The following is a 22,774-nucleotide window of genomic DNA, read 5'->3' on the forward strand; positions in this document are numbered from 1 at the left end:
CAGGCGCCAGGCGCCTGCTGAAAGCCAGGAGTATTCGAGGCGCTTTGCGCCTGCCAGGCGCCAGGAGGATCCCAAGCACGCTACTCCTCCCAGGCGAGATACTCCTGCTGTACACCAGGCGCATTCCTCGTATGAACCTGACACTCGTAAGAGAGTAAGAGAAGAGTCAGTAGAAAGGAGAGAGCCTTCTCCTTCCGAGCCTCTTAACCCAGAAGATGCCTCGGAGGACGAAATGAAGGAAGGATCTTCTAATTATAAAGTCCTTTCGTCCCTTCTGTTGGAGGAATATGGAGACTCTTTGACACCACTGCTCCCCCTTCACCACGTTCGCAGTTTTCGAGCACGAAAACACTCAAGTCTTCCTCTTCCTTAAAATGAAGCCTGCCATTTCTATGAGGAGAGCGCTACAATCTCTTGACTCCTGGTTCAAGAAGAAGAAGGAGTTAGGAAGGACGGTCTTTTGTATGCCTCCCGCCAAACTTACAGGAGGAGAGGAATTTGGTACGAAACGGGAGAGGATATGGGATTGTCTCTGTCCGTTTCAGCCGAATCAGATTTCTCGAGTTTGGTGGGATTCGTCGAGAAGGCACGCCTTGAATGCAGCGAAGGTTACATGGGGGCTTTCGGAAACGGACCACCTCATCAAGGGTCTATTTCACACCTTAGAAGTGTTTAACTTCTTAGATTGGTCCCTTGGGGTTCTGGCCAAGAAATCTCAAGAAAATGAACAACTCGACCCAGAAACCCTGAATTGCATCCTAGCCTGCATTGATAAGGCTGTTCAGGATGGATCAGCTGAGGTATGCTCGCTATATGGTGCAGGAGTTTTAAAGAAAAGAGCGGTGCACAGTGCTTTCCTCACAAAGGCCGTCTCTCATTCGCAGAGAGCCGCCTTATTGTTTTGCGCCTCTCTCTGAACACCTTTTCCCTCGCAGTTGGTGAAGGACATCGCGCATTCTCTGACGGAAAAGGCCACCCAGGATCTCCTTAGACAATCATCAAGGAAGAGTAGGCCTGTGGCTAGTGAGGAGAAGAAAGTGGCTCGCCCAGCTCAGAAACAGCCCTTTCGAGGAGGTCTTCCAACTAGACCGATCGCCAGAAAGGAAGTCAAACCGATAAGAGGGGCAGGTCTTCCTTCCGTGCCTTTAAGAAAGGGAAGTGAGAGTTCTGTCCTCCAGACACCCGTAGGAGCCAGGCTACAGTATTTTGCGAAAGCCTGGGAAGACTTAGGAGCCAACACTTGGACGATGTCGATTATCAAGAAGGGGTATCGCATCCCATTCAAGGACATTCCCTACCCTTGACAACATCTCCGAGGGAATTGTCCGCCAGATACAGGGACCAGATGATGACGGACACTCTTCGTCAAATGGTGGAACAGATTTGGGAAAAAGGGCAATAGAACTTGTACTGGATTGCAACTCCCCGGGGTTTTACAACCGCTTGTTTCTTGTAACAAAGCCTCGGGGGATGGAGACCGGTACTGGACGTAAGTGCGCTGAACAAATTTGTCGAACAACAGAAGTTCAGCATGGAAACGTCTGCCTCAGTCCTTGCAGCACTACGGCAAGGGGATTGGATGGTGTCCATAGACCTTCAGGACGCATACTTCCACATCCCGATCCACCATTCGTCGAGGAAGTACCTTCGATTTATGTTCGAAGGAAGAAATTATCAGTTCAGGGCCCTGTGTTTCGGCCTGTCCACGGCTCCTCAAGTCTTCACAGACGTGATGAAAAATGTAGCGAGACACCTACACTTGAAAGGGATAAATGTCTCAATGTACCTGGACGACTGGCTCATCAGAGCCAGGTCTCAAAAGCAGTGTTTGGAGGACCTGTTAATAACACTGGAGTTGACAAAGTCTTTGGGACTGATCGTGAACCTCGAGAAGTCTCAGATGATCCCCAGCCAGAACGTGGTTTATCTGGGGATTCAGATGGATTCTCGGGGTTTTCGAGCTTTTCCATCGCAAGAGAGACTAAAGAAAGGCTGTGCCACAGTATCGAACTTTCTAGGGAAAGAGCGCACTTCAGCGAGGGAATGGCTGAGCCTTCTGGGAACCCTTTCCTCGCTCGAACAGTTCTTTCTCCTAGGGAGATTACATCTTCGACCGCTTCAGTTCTTCCTAAGAAGAAGTTGGAGTTGGAAGACAGGTCAGCTATCGGATACGTTTCCAATATCGGAAGAAATAAAACATCATTTGAAGTGGTGGTTGCTTCCACTAAAGGAAAACAAAGGAGTGTCCCTGCAAGTACGGAACCCAAGCCTGACATTGTTTTCAGACGCCTCGGAGGCGGGCTGGGGTGCAACGTTGGGACCCAGAGAAGTGTCAGGCACCTGGTCGGCAGAACAGGTGTCATGGCACATAAATTGCAAAGAGCTCTTAGCAATTCACCTGGCGCTAAAGAGCTTCGAACACTTAGTCAGAGGCAAAGTCGTGCAGATAAATTCGGACAATACGACAGCTCTGGCTTATGTCAAGAAGCAAGGAGGGACGCACTCTTTTTGCTCTGTACGAGCTGGCACGGGATCTACTGATTTGGGCGAACCAAAGGAAGGTAATTCTTCTAACAAGGTTTGTTCAAGGGGAGAGGAATGTGAGAGCGGACAGACTGAGCAGGAGATTCCAGGTCCTTCCCACAGAATGGACACTCCACTCAGAAGTCTGTCAGAGCCTGTGGCGCCTTTGGGTGGGGGAAGCCTCAAATAGATCTTTTCGCCACATTCCTCTCCAAAAGGATAGATACATTTTTGTGCCCTGGTGGAGGATCCCGGGCTTATGCAACAGACGCCTTTCTCCTGGACTGGTCAGGAATAGACGTTTACGCTTTTCCCCCGTTCAAGATACTAGGGAAGTAGTCAGAAAATTCGTGGCATCCGAAGGAACCAAGATGACTCTGATCGCTCCGTATTGGCCAGCTCAAATCTGGTTCACAGAGGTGATGGAATGGACAGTGGACTTCCCCAGATCTCTTCCAAACAGAATAGATCTGCTCAAACAACCCCACTTCGAGAGGTACCATCAAAATCTACCCGCTCTTGCTCTGACTGCCTTTCGACTATCGAAAGACTCGTCAGAGCGAGAGGGTTTTCTCGCCAGGCAGCAAATGCAATTGCTAGAGCCCGCAGATCATCTACGAGGCGATGTACCAATCGAAGTGGGAAGTTTTCAGAAACTGGTGTAGGTCGAAGAAGCTGTCCTCTTCCACTACCTCTGTGACCGAAATTGCAGATTTCCTTCTGTTTCTTAGACAAAAGTCGCATCTCTCGGTACCAACTATTAAGGGGTACAGGAGTATGCTCTCAGCAGTCTTTAGAAACAGAGGATTAGATCTAACGAATGACAAGGATTTGCACGACCTCATTCGTTCGATTCGAAACATCTAAATCACGCGAACCTAAGTTCCAAGCTGGAACTTAGATGTAGTTCTTAAATTTCTTTCATCAGATGAATTCGAACCACTTCACACTGCTTCGTTCCGTAATATCACTAGAAAGTGTTTGTTTCTGATGTCTCTTGCAACGGCAAAAAGAATCAGTGAGTTTGCACGCCCTTGAATCAAGAGTTGGCTTCAAAGGAGACTCAGCAATTTTGTTCATTTCAGTCCCTTTTTCTGGCCAAAAATGAAAACCCTTCGAATCCCTGGCCCAGGAGCTTCGAAGTTAAAAGGACTTTCTAGCTTGGTGGGCAGAGAGGCAGAAAGATCCCTGTGCCCAGTTAGAGCTCTAAAATTTTATCTGGACAGGAAGAAGCAGTTGGGGGGTTCGCAGAAAAGTCTTTGGTGCTCAGTGAAAGACCCCAAGAGAGCAATGTCCAAGACGCAGTTAGCCTTCTTTGTGAGAAGTGTTATCACAGAAGCTCATAAGAGAAGTGTCCAGATGATTCGTTTAATCTCCTAAGAGTGGGAGCCCACGAAGTTAGAGCAATCGCAACCTCGGTGGCGTTTCCAAAGAAATATGTCACTAAAGAACATTTGGACACAACTTATTGGAGATGCAACTCTGTGTTTGCATCCCATTATTTAAAAGACGTACTGAGTTTACGTATTGATAAATGCTTTTCGTTAGGTCCGTTTGTGTCAGCACAGACTGGTTCTGGGTAAAGGAATGAAAGCACCAATCCTTAAAATTATGTACGTAACCCTCTTGTCCGGATGTGTTTCTCGGGTTTTCGGTTTATGGGGATGTCAGTAGTCGCACAGGCGGCCTTCCTTACTTCTCCTTATTTGAAAATCGAGTGACATCTGACTATTAGAGGGAGGTACAAAAATTTGTTATTTTTGTGTATGTATGATTTTCGAGTTTGTGGTTGTTTGCAAAGAGTTTGGGGATAAACTCTAGGCAATCTTAGAACTAACACGGGTTAGGATCGGGGTGATCGGGATTGGTTGTGTGCTCCTTAAATTCAGTGCGTGTTGTCATATAAAGCGGATGTGCTCCCATTGACAAACGCCAATTAGGATTCTGTCGAGTAAGTGGAAGAGACCCCATCATCGACAGATCCACAAGAATTCTTGGCCCACAGAATCACTATCCTCGCTAAGGTTCTTGAGATGAAGCAGACTCCTAGGCAGTAGCCACGAAGTCTTCCCATCTAAGAAGGTAGGAACTAAGGTTTATTTATACCTACAATATATGTTTGTTTTACCTGTCTAGTCAGTTAGTTTAGCTGTCTCTTGCCCTCCACCAAAGGGTGTCAATCAGCTATGTATATATCTGACAGTAAGTTGAATGTATGAAATGACATTGTTTATGATACAATAAAGTTTCATACATACTTACCTGGCAGATATATACAATTGAAGACCCACCCAGCCTCCCCGCAGGAGACAGGTGGAAGAGAGAATATGATTAGAAAACGGGAATAGTTCCTAGCCCTGCCACCCAGAGCAGGGCGGTAGATCACCTGACCTACCTGTAGCGATGCCGCGAAATTTGAAATTCTGTCGGGAACGACGGAGTCTATAGCTATGTATATATCTGCCAGTAAGTATGTATGAAACTTTATTTGTATCATAACATGTCATTTTTAATATTTTGTCAACCAACGGTCTTGTCCATGGTTACAAAATCCCACTAAGTAGGACGACCCTGGCCTATACTGCCACGTCTCCTACGAGTGATGAGAGCGCTAACCAGAGGCAGTATTCTCCTGCAGCTGCTCTCTCACAAGGTAGGGTACTGCAACATTTGCTGTTTAATGTGGTCTTACTGTCATTTTATGTAGTCCATCTACCCTCCTTCCGGGTAGTTTGGATTCAGCTATGTAACTGTTCGGTAAGTCACTTATGTGAAAATGATATTTTCATGATAAAATAAAGTTTCACATATACTTACCGAACAGTTACATAATCAAAGCCCACCCACCTACCCCACAGATGGACGTGGCGGCTAAACGAAAATTGACGGTAGAAGGCTAGCAGTACCCAGGGTTCCCGGATGTGGGCGGGTCTTGTATCACCTATACTTAAGATAGCAACGCCGCTGGCGCCAACAATTTGAATTTCGACTGCCGTAGGTAAGAAGCTATAAGCTATGTAACTGTTCGGTAAGTATATGTGAAACTTTATTTTTATCATGAAAATATCATTTTTCGACCATTTCCATTGCATCAAAGTTGACCGTACGTAGTTTTTTTTCCAATTATCGTAATTTATATGCAGGTATTTCAGAAATGAGAAAAGCTACAACCTTTAATTATTTTTTGTTGTATTCTTCATGAATTTGCGCACATTTTGATATATGAAACTCTATAAAACGGCTAATATGAAAAGGAGCAAATATTAGGATAATGCGATCTACGCATTTCGGAGATTTTCGTCCGCGAAGCTGGCGCGCGGAGGGAAGAAAGATATTTTTTTTCAAAAATTCACCATAAATCACAATATTGTTCTAGAGACTTCAAATTTATTTCAAAATGAAGATAAATAAATGAAGATTACTAGACTGTTATGTATTTTTGCTTACCCAAAATACCAACATGAAAAAAAATTAAAGATATATATATACTATATATATATGTTATATATATATCTATGTGTATATATATATATATACTATATATATATATATATATATATATATATATATATATATATATATATCATATATATATATGTATGCGTTTCTTTATTTATTACATTTTCCGATTCTGGTACGAATACATAAATAAAAGGAATGCAGGTGACACTTTTCTTTTTGCATACAATGAAATATCGTATTCATGCATAGATACTGAGATATAAAAACTTGAAAATAAATAAAAAATAAATATAAAACACAAATGCAGAATACTCACTCCTAATCCTGACTCTTCGTTCTATTCTTGTTTTCCCCCTCTCCCTCCTCCATTGAAGAGTCTTGCATTTTTTTCCTCGACATGACGAGGTACAGGTGGAGGAGGGAGACGTGCGCCCTTACGGCCGCTGGGATAGGGCGCGGTCCCGTGCGCCCTCCCTTGACCGCCGCTGAGTCGCACTCCAATAGAAGACCGCACTGTGGTATTTGCGGTCACACTCCCCGAACCTGCATAGAGCTATCTTGCAGGTGCGACAGAAGAACCGGGTGTGTCCTCCTTCTGCCATTCATATGGCACACCCGGCACCGTTTCTGCTTCGCCCTTCTAGAGATCCAGTGTGTGATCCCCTGGCATCAGCCGACACGGAGGGTCCACTACCCTACGAGGGGCGCGGGTGGGGGGCGTCAGCAGGGGCGTCAGCATGGGGCTTCAGCAGCAGGGGCGGCGGCGGCAGGGGAGTCGGCAGGCAGGGCGGCGGCCAAGCATGAGTCGGCAGCAGGGGCGGCGGCAGCAGGGGAGTCGGCAGCAGGGGCGGCAGTAGCAGCGGCAGCAGGGAGTCGGCAGCAGCGTCGCAGCAGCGGGGTCGGCAGCAGGGGCGGCGGCAGGGCAAGAAGGATGACCGAAGTAGGCACCCCTAAGGTCTGCCCTTTCCTCTATGGGTAGATCTACAGCTCGGGGCAGGGGGGCAGACATGGAAGGCCACTCATTGGGACAAAGTTGATGAGGGCTTCCCCGGCTGCCTCGAGGAACTGTAAGTGGCTCATCCTCCGTAGATCGGGACCGTAGTACCCACAGTAGAGTACGTAGGCATTTTGGAGGGCCAACTGCAGAATGTATTTCAGGAGCTTTTGGGTCCATCTCCTGGTTCTCCTGGCGAAGGGATAATATTGGATGAGTTGATCAAAGAGATCAACTCCTCCCATGTGCCTATTGTAGTGCCCAATGACGGTAGGGCGCTCTACACGAAACTGCTCATACACACTCGTCTTCTTCCGCTGCACGATCTCCTTCTTGGACAGGTTCATGGCTCGTCGTAATCATGGGACGAGTCGGGCACCCTTCCAACAGATGACGAAGACAGCTCCCTTCCGCCGCCACTGTGTCTCTCCTCTTGCCAGATGTTGCTGATGGCTAGCGTACCTCTTGAGGGAATTCGGGGCCCCACGCACCAACCGAAGGGTACCACTGACGTGAACACCTGCATCATACAGTTCCTGGGCCAGGGATACCGAGTTATAATAATTATCCATAAACAGTGGTATCCCTGGTTACGGAAACAATCCACAAGCCCGAAAACAGTTTCACGCATCGTGGAGAAGACCCCGGAATACACCGAAAAGTCCACGACGTAGCCAGTGTTGGCCTCGGTAATAAAAAAAAATTTCATGCCATATTTCTTCGGCTTCTTGGGGTTATACACTTTGATGCTTAGACGTCCTTTGTAAGGCATCATCCCCTCATCTAAAGAAAGGTTCTTCCAGGAATCACGAGAGTTTTACAGCGTTCACGATATATCCAACATGGCGCACTAAAATGAGGCGATCAGAGTTTATTCCGGGGTATGGCCCTTCGGTTGAAGGCGTTGAAATATCTGTCAACGCCAGGAAAGTATCACGGGGCATAATGCCGGGCACATTGGCGTACTTAAAAAAAAATTACGCCTCCAATACATCCTGACGTCGGCAGCAGGGAATCAATCCAAAAAAACAAAAACGTGAGCCCAAAAAACATGCGCCATGTCAGGGAGGTTGCAGCCTCGCCAGTGATATGATAATGTCGTGCGTAGTTTCATCACGGCAATACCTGGCGTAGTCCGCCGTCTCTGCTACCAGGCACTCCAGCAATTCCCGCGTAAGGAAAAGCTGCAAAACAAAACAGAGCAGTCAGGGGAACAGGTACGGTGAGCCCAGGATTTGCCGTAAATGGATGCATGGTAGGTGGTGTGGGGTCCTCTGTCCACCCATCGTCGCTCTCGGACGACCCTTGGCTAGCACGACTATCCGACCTTCTCTACGTGCCCCTGCCGCGCGCGCGCGGGGGCACGATTTCCCACACGACCCCCCTCACTGGCCCATCTCCCTCACTCAAGCCTTCGCTTTCTGTATCCCCATCATCATCGGCAACAAAACTTGATCCTAAATCATCGTCCTCCCCCTCCTCAGATTCCCCTCATAAGCACTAAAACTACTAAATTCTAGTTCACTTTCGGGATGTGACCCTCGAACGGACATTGAGGGCAAATAATCCTCGTCATCACTATGATCGGGAGTAATATCCTCGTCACTGGATGACCAACCGCCATCAAAACGAGGACTTGCCAAATGCTCTCGATCGAGCTCCAATAAATAATCGTCAATGTCCCTTGGTTTGAGCCCTCCCAAATTCCTACGAATGCCCCTAAGGACGGCACGATTGCTTCCTTGGGGTTACTAACGGCAAATGACACTTCGAAGCACTTCGAAACACTTTCATCGACACGTGGTCGCACAGACGGCTTGAGGAGCGAGGTCAGGTTGGGTGCTGGGTCCTTCGCCAGCATCCAAGTCCAAAACTCTTCTAACACGATCCCTTCCGACGGGTAAAACGCACCTTTCGCGTGTCATACGACGGTCAGACATCTCTATGAACGTTCTGTACCAACACAAATGTTCAAAGTCTCGCACAAGCTCAGTCAAACACGATTGCGGCAAAAGATCGCTGACGGATGATGCTACGATGATGCTGGCTGGAGCGAGAAGGAAGGATTCCGCGCATGCGCACTTGGGTCACGCTTTGAAACAAAATAACACCTCGATCCGTGAACTCCCAGCATCCCCCAAGGCGCGTGATTCAAAAGTTTTCGGCTGGTAGGCCTATAAGTATTTTTCCGCGAATTTAAAAAAAAAACAAAAAAAATTTTTTGAGTCGATATGGTACGTCCAATCGGCATACGGGAGACATTTTGACTCGTTTAATACGTCCAATCGGCGTAAGAGGGTTGATCAAGGTGGTTAGGCAGTAACTACCTTCTGGTAGGGAGATAGATCTGCCTGCTCGGATGCAAATACTCGATTACTTTCTGCCGTTTTTCATTAAAGACATGTGTTTGAGCTCTTGCTGACCAAGCCATTAATCACGATTTCCTAGTGAGATCTTTTTTTATGTTTTTAATATTTTGAATATATATACTGTGTTTGATATTAATAATTAATTGGCTATAATAATATACAAACCCACTTCTTGTGAGAAGCCTTGCTAGCTGCCTTTTCACCTTTACGTGTTAAGGGTTAGCAGTAATGGTGTGTCTACAACCGTTATCACTTATTTGTTCCTACACGATATACAAACCCTTGGTTCTTTACATTAGGAATTACTTTCGGCATAGGCTGAAATACGGCCATTAAATTCTTGAACAGTGGTTAGGCAGTAACTACCATCTGGTAGGAAAAATACAATTTATACTTAAAAAAAATTGTGATATTTTTCTCATTAATTTTGCACTTTAACCATTGATTTTTCTTTGGCCTAGCATAACAAAGCATATTATTGTTTACATTTTTAAACACCCATAATTTATTGTATACTTACTGTATCAATGGTGCCCCTATAGCGATTTGCCATGTAATTCTGTAGCAACAGGTTTTAAGATTTTTTATGATGTATAGTAAATATTAAGTATGCTAAAGATGTTTATTTCATTCCAAATCATAGGCAGAAACTTGGTGGAAGCAGTCAGAGTGAGAGTGTCTTGTGCAAAATTTTAACAGATGGACTGGCTTTGGAGTTTGAGTGCTCAGATCCTACTCGCAGTTTGCGACTCTTGTTATCGGAGTTACTGCTTGTGATGGCTCAGGCAGTTTTAATAATTTCAATACATAACTTAGTATTTGGACCTTCTTATGCAACGTATGTTAGAAGGCAGCCTTATCTGTATGCAATTTCATTCTCAGAAAGGCTTTTTGGGTTACATTTCTGTTTTTACTTGTTTATTTCACATTTCTGTTTTTCACTTGTTTATGGCATACAAGATGAAACATTTTAGACTTTTTGTTCTTGTTAATAATTTATGAAAATTATACTAAATAAAAATCAGTCTGATCTGTATGTCAGAAAACCATTGAAAATAAGAATATATGTTGTTGCTGCTCATTATCATTGGAATTTTATACACTACATTTATTTGTAAATAAGCAAAGTAATTAAAAAATATGCACAGTAGCATGAGTCTTGAGTCTGAAAAGAGGAATTGAACAGATTCCCAGATGTGCTCTGCAGAGATTTATTTTTAAATACATGTATGCTTATGTAACTGGATTTATTTCTCCAAGCATAGTAATGAAAATTTATAGGGGCCTGGATGTGTAAGTGCATTGGGGTAGTCACCATTAACAGTAGATTTCATGTGATTTCAGATACGTGAACCACGCCAGGATTTTTATCACAAGTCCTCAGAATTGTTTGACAATCCCTGTTATTTGGAAGAAGTGAGCGATGTGCTGTGTATTGCATTAGCCGAACTCCCGGCTTTGCTACAGCCGGCAGAAGTAGCAGAGGCACTCCATTCATGTTACTAATGGCCCCACACTTATTGCTCGTATGGTAGCTAACCAGCCCGACTGTTTTTAGAGAAGGTAGAGGCACCTTGTATAACGTTGTATGATTGTAGTAGCTAACGATTCTCATTACATTTTTTTTATCATGCAGTTCCATCTTCTCCATATAATCAAAATCACCATCTTTTATTCCTCAAAGAACAGGTAATCTTTACAAATTAAAACATTAATAACAGATTACATTTCAGAAGGCTTAGAAATGATTTTAGGCCTATAAATCATTTTGCAACATACAAGCAGCTTAAACACAGCTTAAAACTTCAACATTCATAGAAAACTGGTTGTGATTCATATTCCTATTGTGTTCCTCAAAGAACAGGTAATCTCTACAAATAAATTCACTAGTAACAGATTACATCTCAGAAGGCTTAGATTATTTCTTTAGGCCTATAAAACATTTTGCAACACAGCATAAACTTCAACATTCAAAGAAAACTGGTTGTAATTCATATTCCTACTTTGAAAATGTTGTTATGACTGTTGAGCTTGTTAAGTCTACTGTCATAATGCTGCAGACGTGGTATGTTAACCAGTCTGAGGAGCATGTTAAGTGTGCTTACACTGATGGCACCGCTACCTAAGATCACACCGCTTTGAGCTAAGCAATGTAAAAAAAGAAAATAATAATCCAGTTTCAAACCATACAGATTACGAATCCATACCAATGCATAAAGGGATCATATTTATATAACCATAAAGAAATAGGGCTTAGCTGTGAATTCGCAAACCTTGTTGACATGTATGAAATTAGAAATAAAAAAAAAAAAGTTTAACACTACTTGGCAGCGTCACGTTGAGTCTGAGAATCTGAACGATACAAAAAGAATCATGTCGCATGAGATTTGAGCACCACTGTACATGTACGTATGTATGTAGTAAAATGTGGAACCTTACCTTTTGAGTGAGGTGATATCTGAAAAGGTGACAGAGGGGGAGGACAAACGACAGAAGACATGAACACTTAACTTTATGAAACACATTAAAAAATGGCAGAAAACTTTATGAAACACATTAAAAATGGCAGAAAGCATGAACACTAAACTTTACGAAACACGTTAACAATGGCAGAAAACATTTAACACTTCTTGATTATCTCCATCTCCATAGAAAACATCCTCTTTTTTCTCCATGAACTTCAGCAACATTCTTGGGACCCATGGCTAATAATGTAAGTCATTAAGTTCACATACACAACATGATAAAGTAACTTACAGTACAACAAAATGAAATCCCTACAGTCTGTCCAGAATGTCATGAACATCGAGTAGGTTTGCGACGTTGCCAAACTTCAAGACTTTTAATCTGACTCAAGCTAATCCCAGCATCCTTCCATTCGGGGTCCTTTAATACTGGTCGTAAAACTTTCCTTTTTAATCCCATAATCTGAATCTTTCCAGTCCACACAAAAGCTGAATGGTTTGGTGTGGATTAAGTTGACCTTGTGTTTCAAAAACAGCTCATAAAGTTGATTGCTTTGTTTATTTTAAAAACATTCATGGTAAAAAATTTTTTTTTTCATGAAACTTACCTGTCAGATATATATATAGCTGTATTTTTCTGAAGTCCGACAGAATTTTAAAAACTTCCGACACACGCAGTGGTCGGCCAGGTGGTTAGTACCCATTATTCCCGCCGCTGGGAGGTGGGTATCAGGAACCATTCCCATTTTCTATTCATAATTTTTCTGTCGCTGGTGCTGAAAACAACCTGTTTTCAGTACCTCCGTCGGTTAGGATTTTGGAAACTTCATTGCCGCTAAGTATCCTAATTGTCTTTTGATTTATTTACTTGGATTTTGTGGGATTTGTGGCTAGGCATACGCTATCTTAAATTGATTTGAATTTGATTCATTTTTGCATAAAATATCTGAATCTAGTTAGGCTAGTTTCAGACGGGGTTGTCTGCAAAGATAGGGTGTGGCTACCGAAAGCTTCGGTAGATCCGCACTTGGTATGTACGAGGGGTATGGGTCTTGCTTCTTTGTTGAGATTTGTCATGTAAGGAGTGTGAGACTTTGTCTATTCCGTAAGGAAGACGTATGATTCGTATGTACGCAATTAATCAGTAAACATGTCTAATTCCGTAAGGAAGACTTATGATTCGTATGTACGCAATTAATCAGTAACAAAGTCAGGGTAGTGAACCTGCTAACCTTCCTGTAGACTTTATTTTTGCCTAACCCTGTAGTATGGCCTACGGGCTATGAATATGTCTACGAGATGGTGCTCGCTCTCCTCATTTGCTGTGAAGTGCTACTTTCTGTAATTGTTACTCCTAACCCTGCAGTGTTGCCTTCGGGCCCTAAGCAGTGTCGTAGAGGAATTGCCCTTTCTCTTATACTCTTTCGATTCGTATCTTAGAATCGAAAGTGCTTGCTTTAGAGAGTAAAGTGAAGTGCAGAAGTGCAGTGATACCCTTGTGTAGTGGAGGGTGCGTCAGATCGGCCTCGTTTCGCCTCTAGGCCGGGACCTCTGCTTGACTCCCAGACCCGGGGAGGGAGCATGTCGAAAGCCTAAGGAGGGTTACAAGGAACCCCCACCGATCTGGCGTGCCTTCGCAGTTTCTGGATGAAAAAATCCCCTAGACTGCCAAAGTGCGTGCGCGTGCACGAATCCTGAAAGATTGCTTCTCGTCCTCCGAAGCGTCCTCCCCTGCCCCATGCAGGGGTTTTTGGAGCTTTCGGAAGGACTCGCGCCCTCTAAATAGAAGCTTTATAGAAGAGGACGCTTCAACGTCCTCTCTCTCTCTCTCGTTATGCGTTTCAGTGAGAAGTAAGAAGGCGAACGTCGCCTGAACTCGTGTCCGTCTTTCCACCGAGAAATACGTAAGAGAAGTCATAGTAGCAGGAAGCTTTTGAGAGCGGACGCCCAGGACGCTCGGATGGACTCCAGGCGCGCGCGGGTGCACGCCAGTGCGCGCCAGTGGACGCCAAGTGCGCGCCAAGTGACGCCGCGCGCTTCCAGTGGACGCCGAGCGCAGCGCACACGCACGCCAGTGTGTCGCCTGCTGAACGTTTCTGTTGAACTCTTCAAGCTCTTGTTTCAGATATGGGCCTAAAGAATGTTTATCTCTACCCTCCGGTGATACCTTCTACCTCACCTGCAAAGAATGTGAAGTAGGCAGTGCTTCGGAGGAAGTTTAAAGTGAACAGACAACTTCTTCTTCGAAACCCAGCAAGACATCGGGTTTCGTGAATTCAAAGGAGGTCTCTGTCAATTAATATTGCTTTTCGCATAGGTGGATGGAGTTAAGGAAAGCTCAGGGAAGATCTCGTTTGCTCTACCGCAACCTTTGCCATTCTGCCAATAAATTTAAGTTGCCACTACCACCGCAGTCAAGACTTTGCGATAAGGCAGTTACGGGTTATGTAAGGCTCGATGTCCTGCACGTCAGGACTCTCGGCAACGTTCAGTGGGATTCTTGCAAAGGCACTCATCAAAAGGACGCTCTTCAGGAAAGCGCAAGACAGGACTTCCTTTGATACGGGAGAGGAAGCTGGTTGGAGAGTTTCTTCCTCTTCCCAGGATAATTTTGCAGCTTTTTAGCCCATCTGAAAGGGTTTTCAGATGATAGATTTTGTTACTTTCTAGTCGGGACTACGCTGCCGAATTGAACATCGTCGTTCTACCTGCCGTAAGCCAGTCTCTTAACAGGATTCTTGCCCCTTCCTCGTTTGAGACGGGAATCGGAAAAAATTAAATGCTTGACTCCCTGGATTACGTTTTGTCAATTCAGTGACTTTCCCCCATTGACAATATACTTTCGTTTTGTCAAGTAAGTGGGTATCCCCTCATTGACAAAATATCTCTTTGTCCCGTAAATGGGTTAGTTCTCATTGACAACATCTCATTACTTGATATTGCGTAAGCGAATAAGCTCTTATTGACAAAGATTCGGAAGAGCTCTCATTCGTCATTCGCAGACATCGTACAATTAAAAGACTTTGTAGACTACGTCAATGAACGCTTATGTCCAGTAACATAAGAAGCTTGAGCTGACTGCTTCGATTCTCTTAAGTTTTGTTCATGAAACTTGCCTGTCAGATATGTATGTAGCTGTATTCCGAATTCAGCTATATATATGTCTGCCAGGTAAGTATGAACAAACTTTTATTGTGATATAATTTCATATTTTGCCTTGCGTTATTTTACTTCTGGTTGGTTTCAAGTCATATACGCTTGCTGTAGTTACCTCTTCGGATGGCAACCGAGAGGTCTATTGTCTTATTTTAAGGACATTTAATCGTTACTCCCTGCAGCCTTCCAGGAGTTTCCGATTTATCTTTTACCGTTGTATGGTAGTGTTCTGACGACACAAACGCCATCTATATATTTAGCGTTTTCTGTTTCGCTTAAATATACCAGCTTGAGAGTCTTTCTGCTCAAAAAATAACGGACCTATTTCTTCGTAGAATAGGGTAGACTGGCAACCCAGACATAAAGTTAAGAGACGCGTTTTCCGTAAGCTGCTGGCTGCTGCTGTCACGCTGTGTCTGTCCTCCAGTCCAACCGAGCCAGTAACAGATCGGGCGCTGTCATGGCGCGGTAGGTTACGTCTCTCTCTCCTGCGGGATTGACTGACTAACCGTATCTCTGTGCTGGCGGTTACGTCTCTCCTGCGGGATTGACTGACTAACTGTATCTCTGCCCTACAATCACGGACTTTAGCCTAAGATTGAGGGGATTTCTTACGTGAATGAATAAACGTTGCATTCGTTTTGCCTTACTATGTTCAACAGAGTTATCTCTTAATCCTTTCGGTGCTCGTTACCGCACGGTATAGAACTACGAGTCTACCGCAACATTGAACTTTTATATCTCTCCTCCTGCTTAGGCAAAGCGCAGCCTTATTAAGGGAAGTAAGCATACTCGGGGAGGGAATGGATGGATAGCGTTGCTGGGGACCATTTCCTTCCTGAAGAAGTTTGTTTCCCCGAATAGACTGCAATTCAGACCACATTTTTTTCCTACCGGGAAACTGAAATATTATTCAAGATCTAGGAATGATTCTGAACATCTCTCAGTGCGTTTATCACCTGAGGTGATAGAAAGAAGGTGCCGGACATCTGGATAGGGTTTCAGATGTCCTGGATCTTAATCTGAAAGAAGTAAAAGCGATTCGGTAGTCACTCCAGTCCTCGTAACGAGTTTTGGGAACCAGTGGTCCAGATCAACTCTGATATTCCACAGCTCTCTCATATCTTAAGAAGTATCTTCTCTCGGTCCCTGTTCGAGTTTACGAGAAAGCCTATTATAACAACAGGCGTTAGAATGTAACGATCCTCTAGAGGTTCGTTACAGGATTGCAAAAGTCCGTACGAATCGTCTAGATCGACGGCAGCAACTATTGACTTCCGAGTGGAATCTTTCTTTAGAAGTAAGTTGAGTTGTGGAGACTTTAGGGACGCCCTTTCATTCTCTCTTCGATATGTTTGAGGACGAAGAGGCTTCTTCTTTTCTGCTCCCTTATTCTCGATCCGGGATCGGTACCATTAAACGCCATCCTATGATATTGAACGGGGATGGATATTTAGCTCCTCTTTTCCCCTTTTTTCAATCGCTAGGAAATGTAATAAGAGGATTTATGACGTCACAGGGAGCGACAATGACGCTGATCGCCCCATGTTGGCCTTCAGGATCCTGGATTCACAGAGGTCACATACTTCCTAGTTCACTTTCCAAGGACCGTTTTCCGAGAGAGTCGGTCTACTCTAACTCGAAAGGTACCTATAACTACCTATATACATCTCCGCTTCTGAGTCTGACTACGTTCAGGCTATCGAGATGTTGACAGGAATAAGATTACCGTCTTCCATTTCCGTCTGAAGAAATGGGATAAGCTGGCAGTCACAACTATTAAAGAATACGCAAATATGTTGTTGACGGCCTTTGGGCTCAGAGATTTGCGTCTGTCAAACAACAAAGCCCTTCACGATCTTTGAGTTCTGTGGAATCTCGAACCTCGCTCATCATCTACTTTATGTCTCACCTGTTTTCTCGGAGTCAGACACTCGTGCGAGATCAGGCAACATATAGTAGCCCTGAGTTTTCTTGTTGACGAAGTCGGTTGCGTTTTTACACCCCCGATGATCGTGTAATATGAGACAGGTTGGACTGTCAGGCATTCTTCCTTCGGGACTGAATCGCCTTTTTGCTCCTCGCTCCTTTCTCCTGGCACCAGAAGCTCGAGTCAGGAGTTGATTCGCTGACGACGTTGGGTTGCGTTGATACACCCCCAAGGTTTGCTTAGATTGAATCGCCCAGGCAGTCCAGACACATCCTTCAGCGAAGAATAGTGCCTTATGGTCTTCAGGGTACAGCCTTGCTGTCCTTGATTCGTCTGACTGGTCAACTGGTCGGTCACCTGACTTTAGTACAGACGGACTGACTGTGCATGTCCAGATCGAAGCTTTCAATATGGAACTTAGACGTAGTCTGAAGTTCTTGATGTCAAAGCATTCGAACCTCTCCTACCTGTTAACTTCTTTTGCATGTGAATCAGGAAGGCAGGCCTTCTTCTAACCACCCTAGATACGACAAAGAGGGTTAGTGAGATTTTAAGCCATCTCACAAGTTTTGGCTTTAGAGAACACAAGGCGGTGTGCTCTCTAACCCTTCCGTTGTGGCCTAAGAATGGTAACCCGTTTTTTTGTCCTTGGGCCAGAGCTTGGAAGCAAGGATGGCACAAGTTAGTGGGCAGGAGCCAGAGAGAGTCCTGTGCCCTGTCGGGTCTCTCAAGTTTATCTACATAAAACTCAAGAAAGTCGAAGTCATTCGGGCAATCTGCAGTGTTCCGAAAAAGACCAGACTTGCCCATATCGAAGAACACGCCTGGTCTTTAGTGTTAAGGAGTTCTTTCAAAAATGCTCCTTCATTGTGTTTGCACAAAGATTTGAAATCTTTTTTATCTGAATGCTCACGAGGTGAGGGCGCGGCCTCGGAAGCATTTCAACAGAGCATGGCACTCAGCAACATCCTGAGTACCATGTTTTAGCGAAGCAAACTCTGTGTTCACTTCACACTCCCTGCGAGATGTGAAGATGGCATATTGAGATCTGCTGCTCGCTAGGCCATACGTGCTGCAGACACAATCTTGGGGGCAAGAAGTACCACTCATCCATATCCTGTAGAAAATGGTTAGGAAGAGCTCTTAATTTAGTTGTTGAGTCGCCGACAACGGCGACTTCTTAACTCTTAAGCCTTAGTTTAACACACCTTAACTTTGGCTAGGTTGGTCAGGTGGTGATAATATTATATTTATATATATATATATTTATTTTACTTCTTAGCCCTCATGGTATGGTCAATATGGTCTAGTCACGTCGTGGTCTCGCCCCTGTTGACAGATCATCTGGAGTGCACCAGCTATATAGGTCTCTACCTCGCTGGCAACTCTAGTAGCACAAGCAGACTTACGTGGCAGTAACCACGAAGCCAGCTATGCTAACAGGTGGAACCAAGATGTAAATCATCTGCATGCATTTGTTTCCCAAAATCCTTCTATTCTGTCCCTTCCCACCTCCAAAGGTGGGATTCAGCTATATATATATCTGACAGGTAAGTTTCATGAACAAAATGATATTGTTATGATACAATAAGGTTTTTGTTCATACTTACCTGGCAGAATATATATAATCAGTACCCACCCCCACCTCCCGCCCTCAGGGGACAGTGGAAATAAAAATTATGAATAGAAAATGGGAATGGTTCCTGATACCCGCCTCCCAGCGGCGGGAATGGGTACTAACCACCTGGCCGAGCCACTGCGTGTGTCGGAAGTTTTTAAAATTCTGTCGGACTTCAGAAAATACAGCTATATATATATCTGCCAGGTAAGGTATGAACAAACTTTATTGTATCATAACAATATCATTTTAGGAAGAGTTCGAGCACCATATAAAGTACGGGAGACAAGTATCACAGTTTTTCTACAACTTTTAAGAGATTCATCTCAGATGAAAATAAAGATTTAACGTTCTGTACCCTACGATCAATCTAGTTCATTACAATACTGGAATCTTAATGTACTAAATGTTTTACGAGTTAAAGCTTTATTACTCATAAAGCTTTAACTTTTATCCTTTATATATAATTTGAATTCTGGTTGAATCAGTTTATATTTGAACATTATCAAATGTGTAGTCAGGTTCTTGAAGATATCTGTAGTCCTGGCATCGTCATCTCTCTCTCTCTCTCTCTCTTCTTACCAGATTTGTTGTAAAATTGATGATTTAATAATTTCATTAAATAATATTTTTCTCCATTAAAACAATTTCTTGGATGTTAGGATAATGAAACTATTAAATTAATAGACATTTTCTTTAAAATAAGGCACTGTTTTAGTATAAAAAAAATTGTCTTGGTTAACAGGAAGTAAATTCTCATATGAGGATGAAACCTCTAACATAGAAACAACGAGATAAAACAAATGCATGCAGAGAAATCAATAAAGATTTTTCCCATAAAATAAATTGTTTATAAAAATATGTGTTGTTTACCATCACAGGATAAAAGAACTGAAACAACAAAATAAACAAGTTTTTTCGGTAAAAATTAAATCAAGATAATCGTTCCAGATGTTTTTTCAGCAATTAATGTTCACTGTACTATTCCTTCATCAGTATGAAGTTACTTCTATAACAATGAATCAACAAACTGATTCACAGCAATATCATTCTCTGTCTTTTATAATGATGTTCTCAACATGATTAACGGCATTTTTCCAATTTTCTGCTGTCACACATGATAGTGCCTCTTGCAGCAAAGATGTTAGATCTGCCATTTTAAATGTATTCCTTTTTGGCTATACTATAGTTTTTAATCTGCGCCCAAATGAGTTCAATTGCACTATAATGGCAGTGATAAGGTGGCAGCCTTACGACCTTGTGGCCTTTTTCCAAAGCTATCTTGTTGATGACATATTTTGGAGCATTTACATGTTTCACTGCTTTCACCATTTCAAGCAATTCACACTTCGTCAGATATTCTGGGGGATTTTCACCTTTATTTCTTAACCAGTCTTGGATTGCTCCCTTTGTGCTTGCCATGGTAGGAGGTCTGTCACTTTGCACTGAATGGTATGATGCGTTGTCCATAATTATAATGGACTGTTGTGGTATATTGAGTATGAGCTGCTCTCGGAACCATTTTTCGATACAATGTGATTCATTTGGTGATGATGAGTCACCGTCGTTCTTTGCTTGGAATACCAACTGTGCATTTGGCACGAATCCTTGCTCAGATCCAGCAAGCAAAATGATAATTCTACTCCCTTTCCCGCTTGGTGGGTTTATTCCAGTTGCTGCTGTCGAACTTTCATCCATCCAACACTTGGTGACTGTATAATTCTGATTAATCCAGGTTTCATCCAGAAATATAACAAACTTATTTCCTGTACCCCTAATATTTTGTATTTCACGTAGGAACTTGGTGCTGGCACTTGCAATTTCTCTCCAGTAGAAATTTTCCGCCCGTTAACTCTTCCGTATTTAAATGCAAATTCTTTAAGTATCTTATGTAAAGATTGTCTGCATCCACTAAATCCAATATTTTCTTTTACTTCACATAGAATGGTATGTAGCGTTAGAATTTCCTTTCTGACGTAATAACCGAGAACTGTCCTTCGTAAAACGCACTGATCAAAAAATCCATCAATGCTTCTGGAAAAATTACAGGTGGTGGTCTTTTCCTTTTCTTTACATTAAAAACGGGAACTTCATTTTCTTCTAAGCTGTCTTTTCCTTCCTTACAAATGCGATATATCGTACTTCTGCATTGCTTAGTTGCATCCATCGTACGTTGTACTGCCTTGTCAAAACCATGCATAACAGTTTTGTTTTCTTTCTCCCTTTTGAAGCACTCGTGGACATTGAATATGACTTCTCGTGTCTAAGCACATAATTGCTGCCGTGGGGAGCCTTCCATCTTAAACCGTCACGCTTGGGTATCAGAACCAAAGTGATAAGCTACTTAACCTTCCTGACCTGAGACAGAGAGAGATGTGGCAATGTGTATGCCAAATCTACACTGTTTTTTCCCCTTAAGTGAGATTTAATGAATGAAATTGGCGCAAACCCGCAACGTCAGAAACCTACTCTGTTTCATGACATTCTAGACAGACTATAACACGAATTTACGTTAACAAACAAAGTATATGTGAACGAACGAATTCCAGGTGTTTACGGTAACGCTTCCGCAAAAAATGGTCAAGGAACGCCTTTGCATAGAGGCATGATGGGACAGATGCTGACCAATAGGAGAGCAGGATCTTATGGCGGCGACTAGCATCAGGAACCAATGGGAGAGCGGAGGATGGTGGCGAGTCTACTGAGTTTGCGGCGGCGCGCCAATTTTAAAATTGTTCTTGGCGGCCTGGGTAAATCTCGGACTTTACCCTTTCGCTAACCTGAATTATTTTCGTACCACAGAAGCAAAAAATTCTTCGTCTTTGCTTTTGTAACCTGAATTTTTCGTACGGAGGGACTTTCGTATGTAGAGGTTCCACTGTATTGGCAACTAAATTTTGAAGTTCGTGATAGCGATTCTTTTGTTTTTGGTGTAGGTAACTAGTTCCGCCCACTTTCGGGAAGAAGAGGAACAACTGAGCCAAGAGTTCCAATTTGTTTCTGCTGGCTTATGATGGGATTTTTGAGCAGCAGCTGGTTTGAAATTCAAATACTTACCGATTTTATAGTCTGGAGAATTTTTAGCTATTTTGTTTTTGGTAGTCTTTCAGCGATTTAATTAGATAGGGATTTGAACAGATCCTTTAGTTTTCACATTTTGAACTTTCTGGATGGGGTGACTTCATTATTTGGACTTTGACCTGTTTGCATGACAATGTCTGATGTAAGCACATCTAGCACTTGCTAGTATGACTTACACAGTGTATGAGTTGCAGGAGACAAGAATGCTCATTAGAGAAGTCTTGTGTTGAATGTGAGGGCTGGGATACTAAACAATGGAAAGTTTTAATTCACCTCTATCAAATTCAGCAATGGGATAAACAGAGGACAGAGACTTAAACAAGATAAGACTACAGCTAGTCAGAAGTCAGCAAGGCCTTCCATTGAGGTTTCTATTTTTTTTTGTGCCTGTGATTTCATACATTCCCAGTCCTTAGACTGTTCCATCTAATCCTTGTCCCAGCGGTGTAGCTCTCTACCCCAACACCATTGCTGCCTTGGAGTTGAGTTGTTAGTGAATACGGTGTCAGAGTTAGGTGTGTCAGTGAAAGTTCGTATGGAATGTAAAGTGAGTGGTGGGTTAATGAAGTGCAAGTGGAGGAGCTGGCTGTCCATCCCGCTGATTCTCCTAGGCACACATACAGCCAAGAAATTTAATAAAATAGATAATAAAGTTAAAGTTGAAAAATTAAATATATTAAATAAAGATATGTCAACAGATAGTTAAGTGTGAATGATAAATAATTAACTTTTGGTGTTACCAAAGAATACAGTACTGCTGTATTTTTTAATTTTGATTCTGTTCATAGTTGTGACAGGATTAGTAATGGCTGGTGCAAGCAAGATGAGGATAGTCCAAGTGGTTTGTTTACGTCTCCAAGCTGTTAGAACTTTATGTCAGATGAACCCAAGCCAAGCACTTAATGTTAGAGCTCTTTGTGTAAGTATACTTGACTGTATGTAACTACTACTAATAAGTACTGTAATAATGTTTCTGCATGGTTATATATTATTGAAATTTATTGTACTGTATATAGTAATTCTTAATTACTTGTCCATACCTAAATGGCTGAAAGTACACGTGACCCAAGAATTCCTGTTATAATTCCCAGAGGATAACATGTACCGTTTGTTTTTATTTAGCCGTGATTTTGTATAAAGACACATCTCATATTAAACATTTTATACAGTCTTTGT

General features: G+C 43.1%; 1 protein-coding gene across 1 annotated transcript in view; it reads left to right on the forward strand.

Moving 5' to 3' along the window:
* Positions 1-22,774, forward strand: part of LOC135220198 (integrator complex subunit 2-like) — a 100,562-nt gene that overhangs the window by 19,545 nt on the left and 58,243 nt on the right. Inside the window, 5 exon segments of the mRNA XM_064257483.1 lie at positions 9,992-10,133; positions 10,693-10,839; positions 10,841-10,911; positions 17,600-17,604; positions 22,387-22,517. Coding sequence (XP_064113553.1) covers positions 9,992-10,133; positions 10,693-10,839; positions 10,841-10,911; positions 17,600-17,604; positions 22,387-22,517 — 496 coding nt within the window.

This window comes from Macrobrachium nipponense, chromosome 20 (genome assembly GCF_015104395.2).
Source record: "Macrobrachium nipponense isolate FS-2020 chromosome 20, ASM1510439v2, whole genome shotgun sequence".
NCBI lineage: Eukaryota > Metazoa > Arthropoda > Malacostraca > Decapoda > Palaemonidae > Macrobrachium > Macrobrachium nipponense.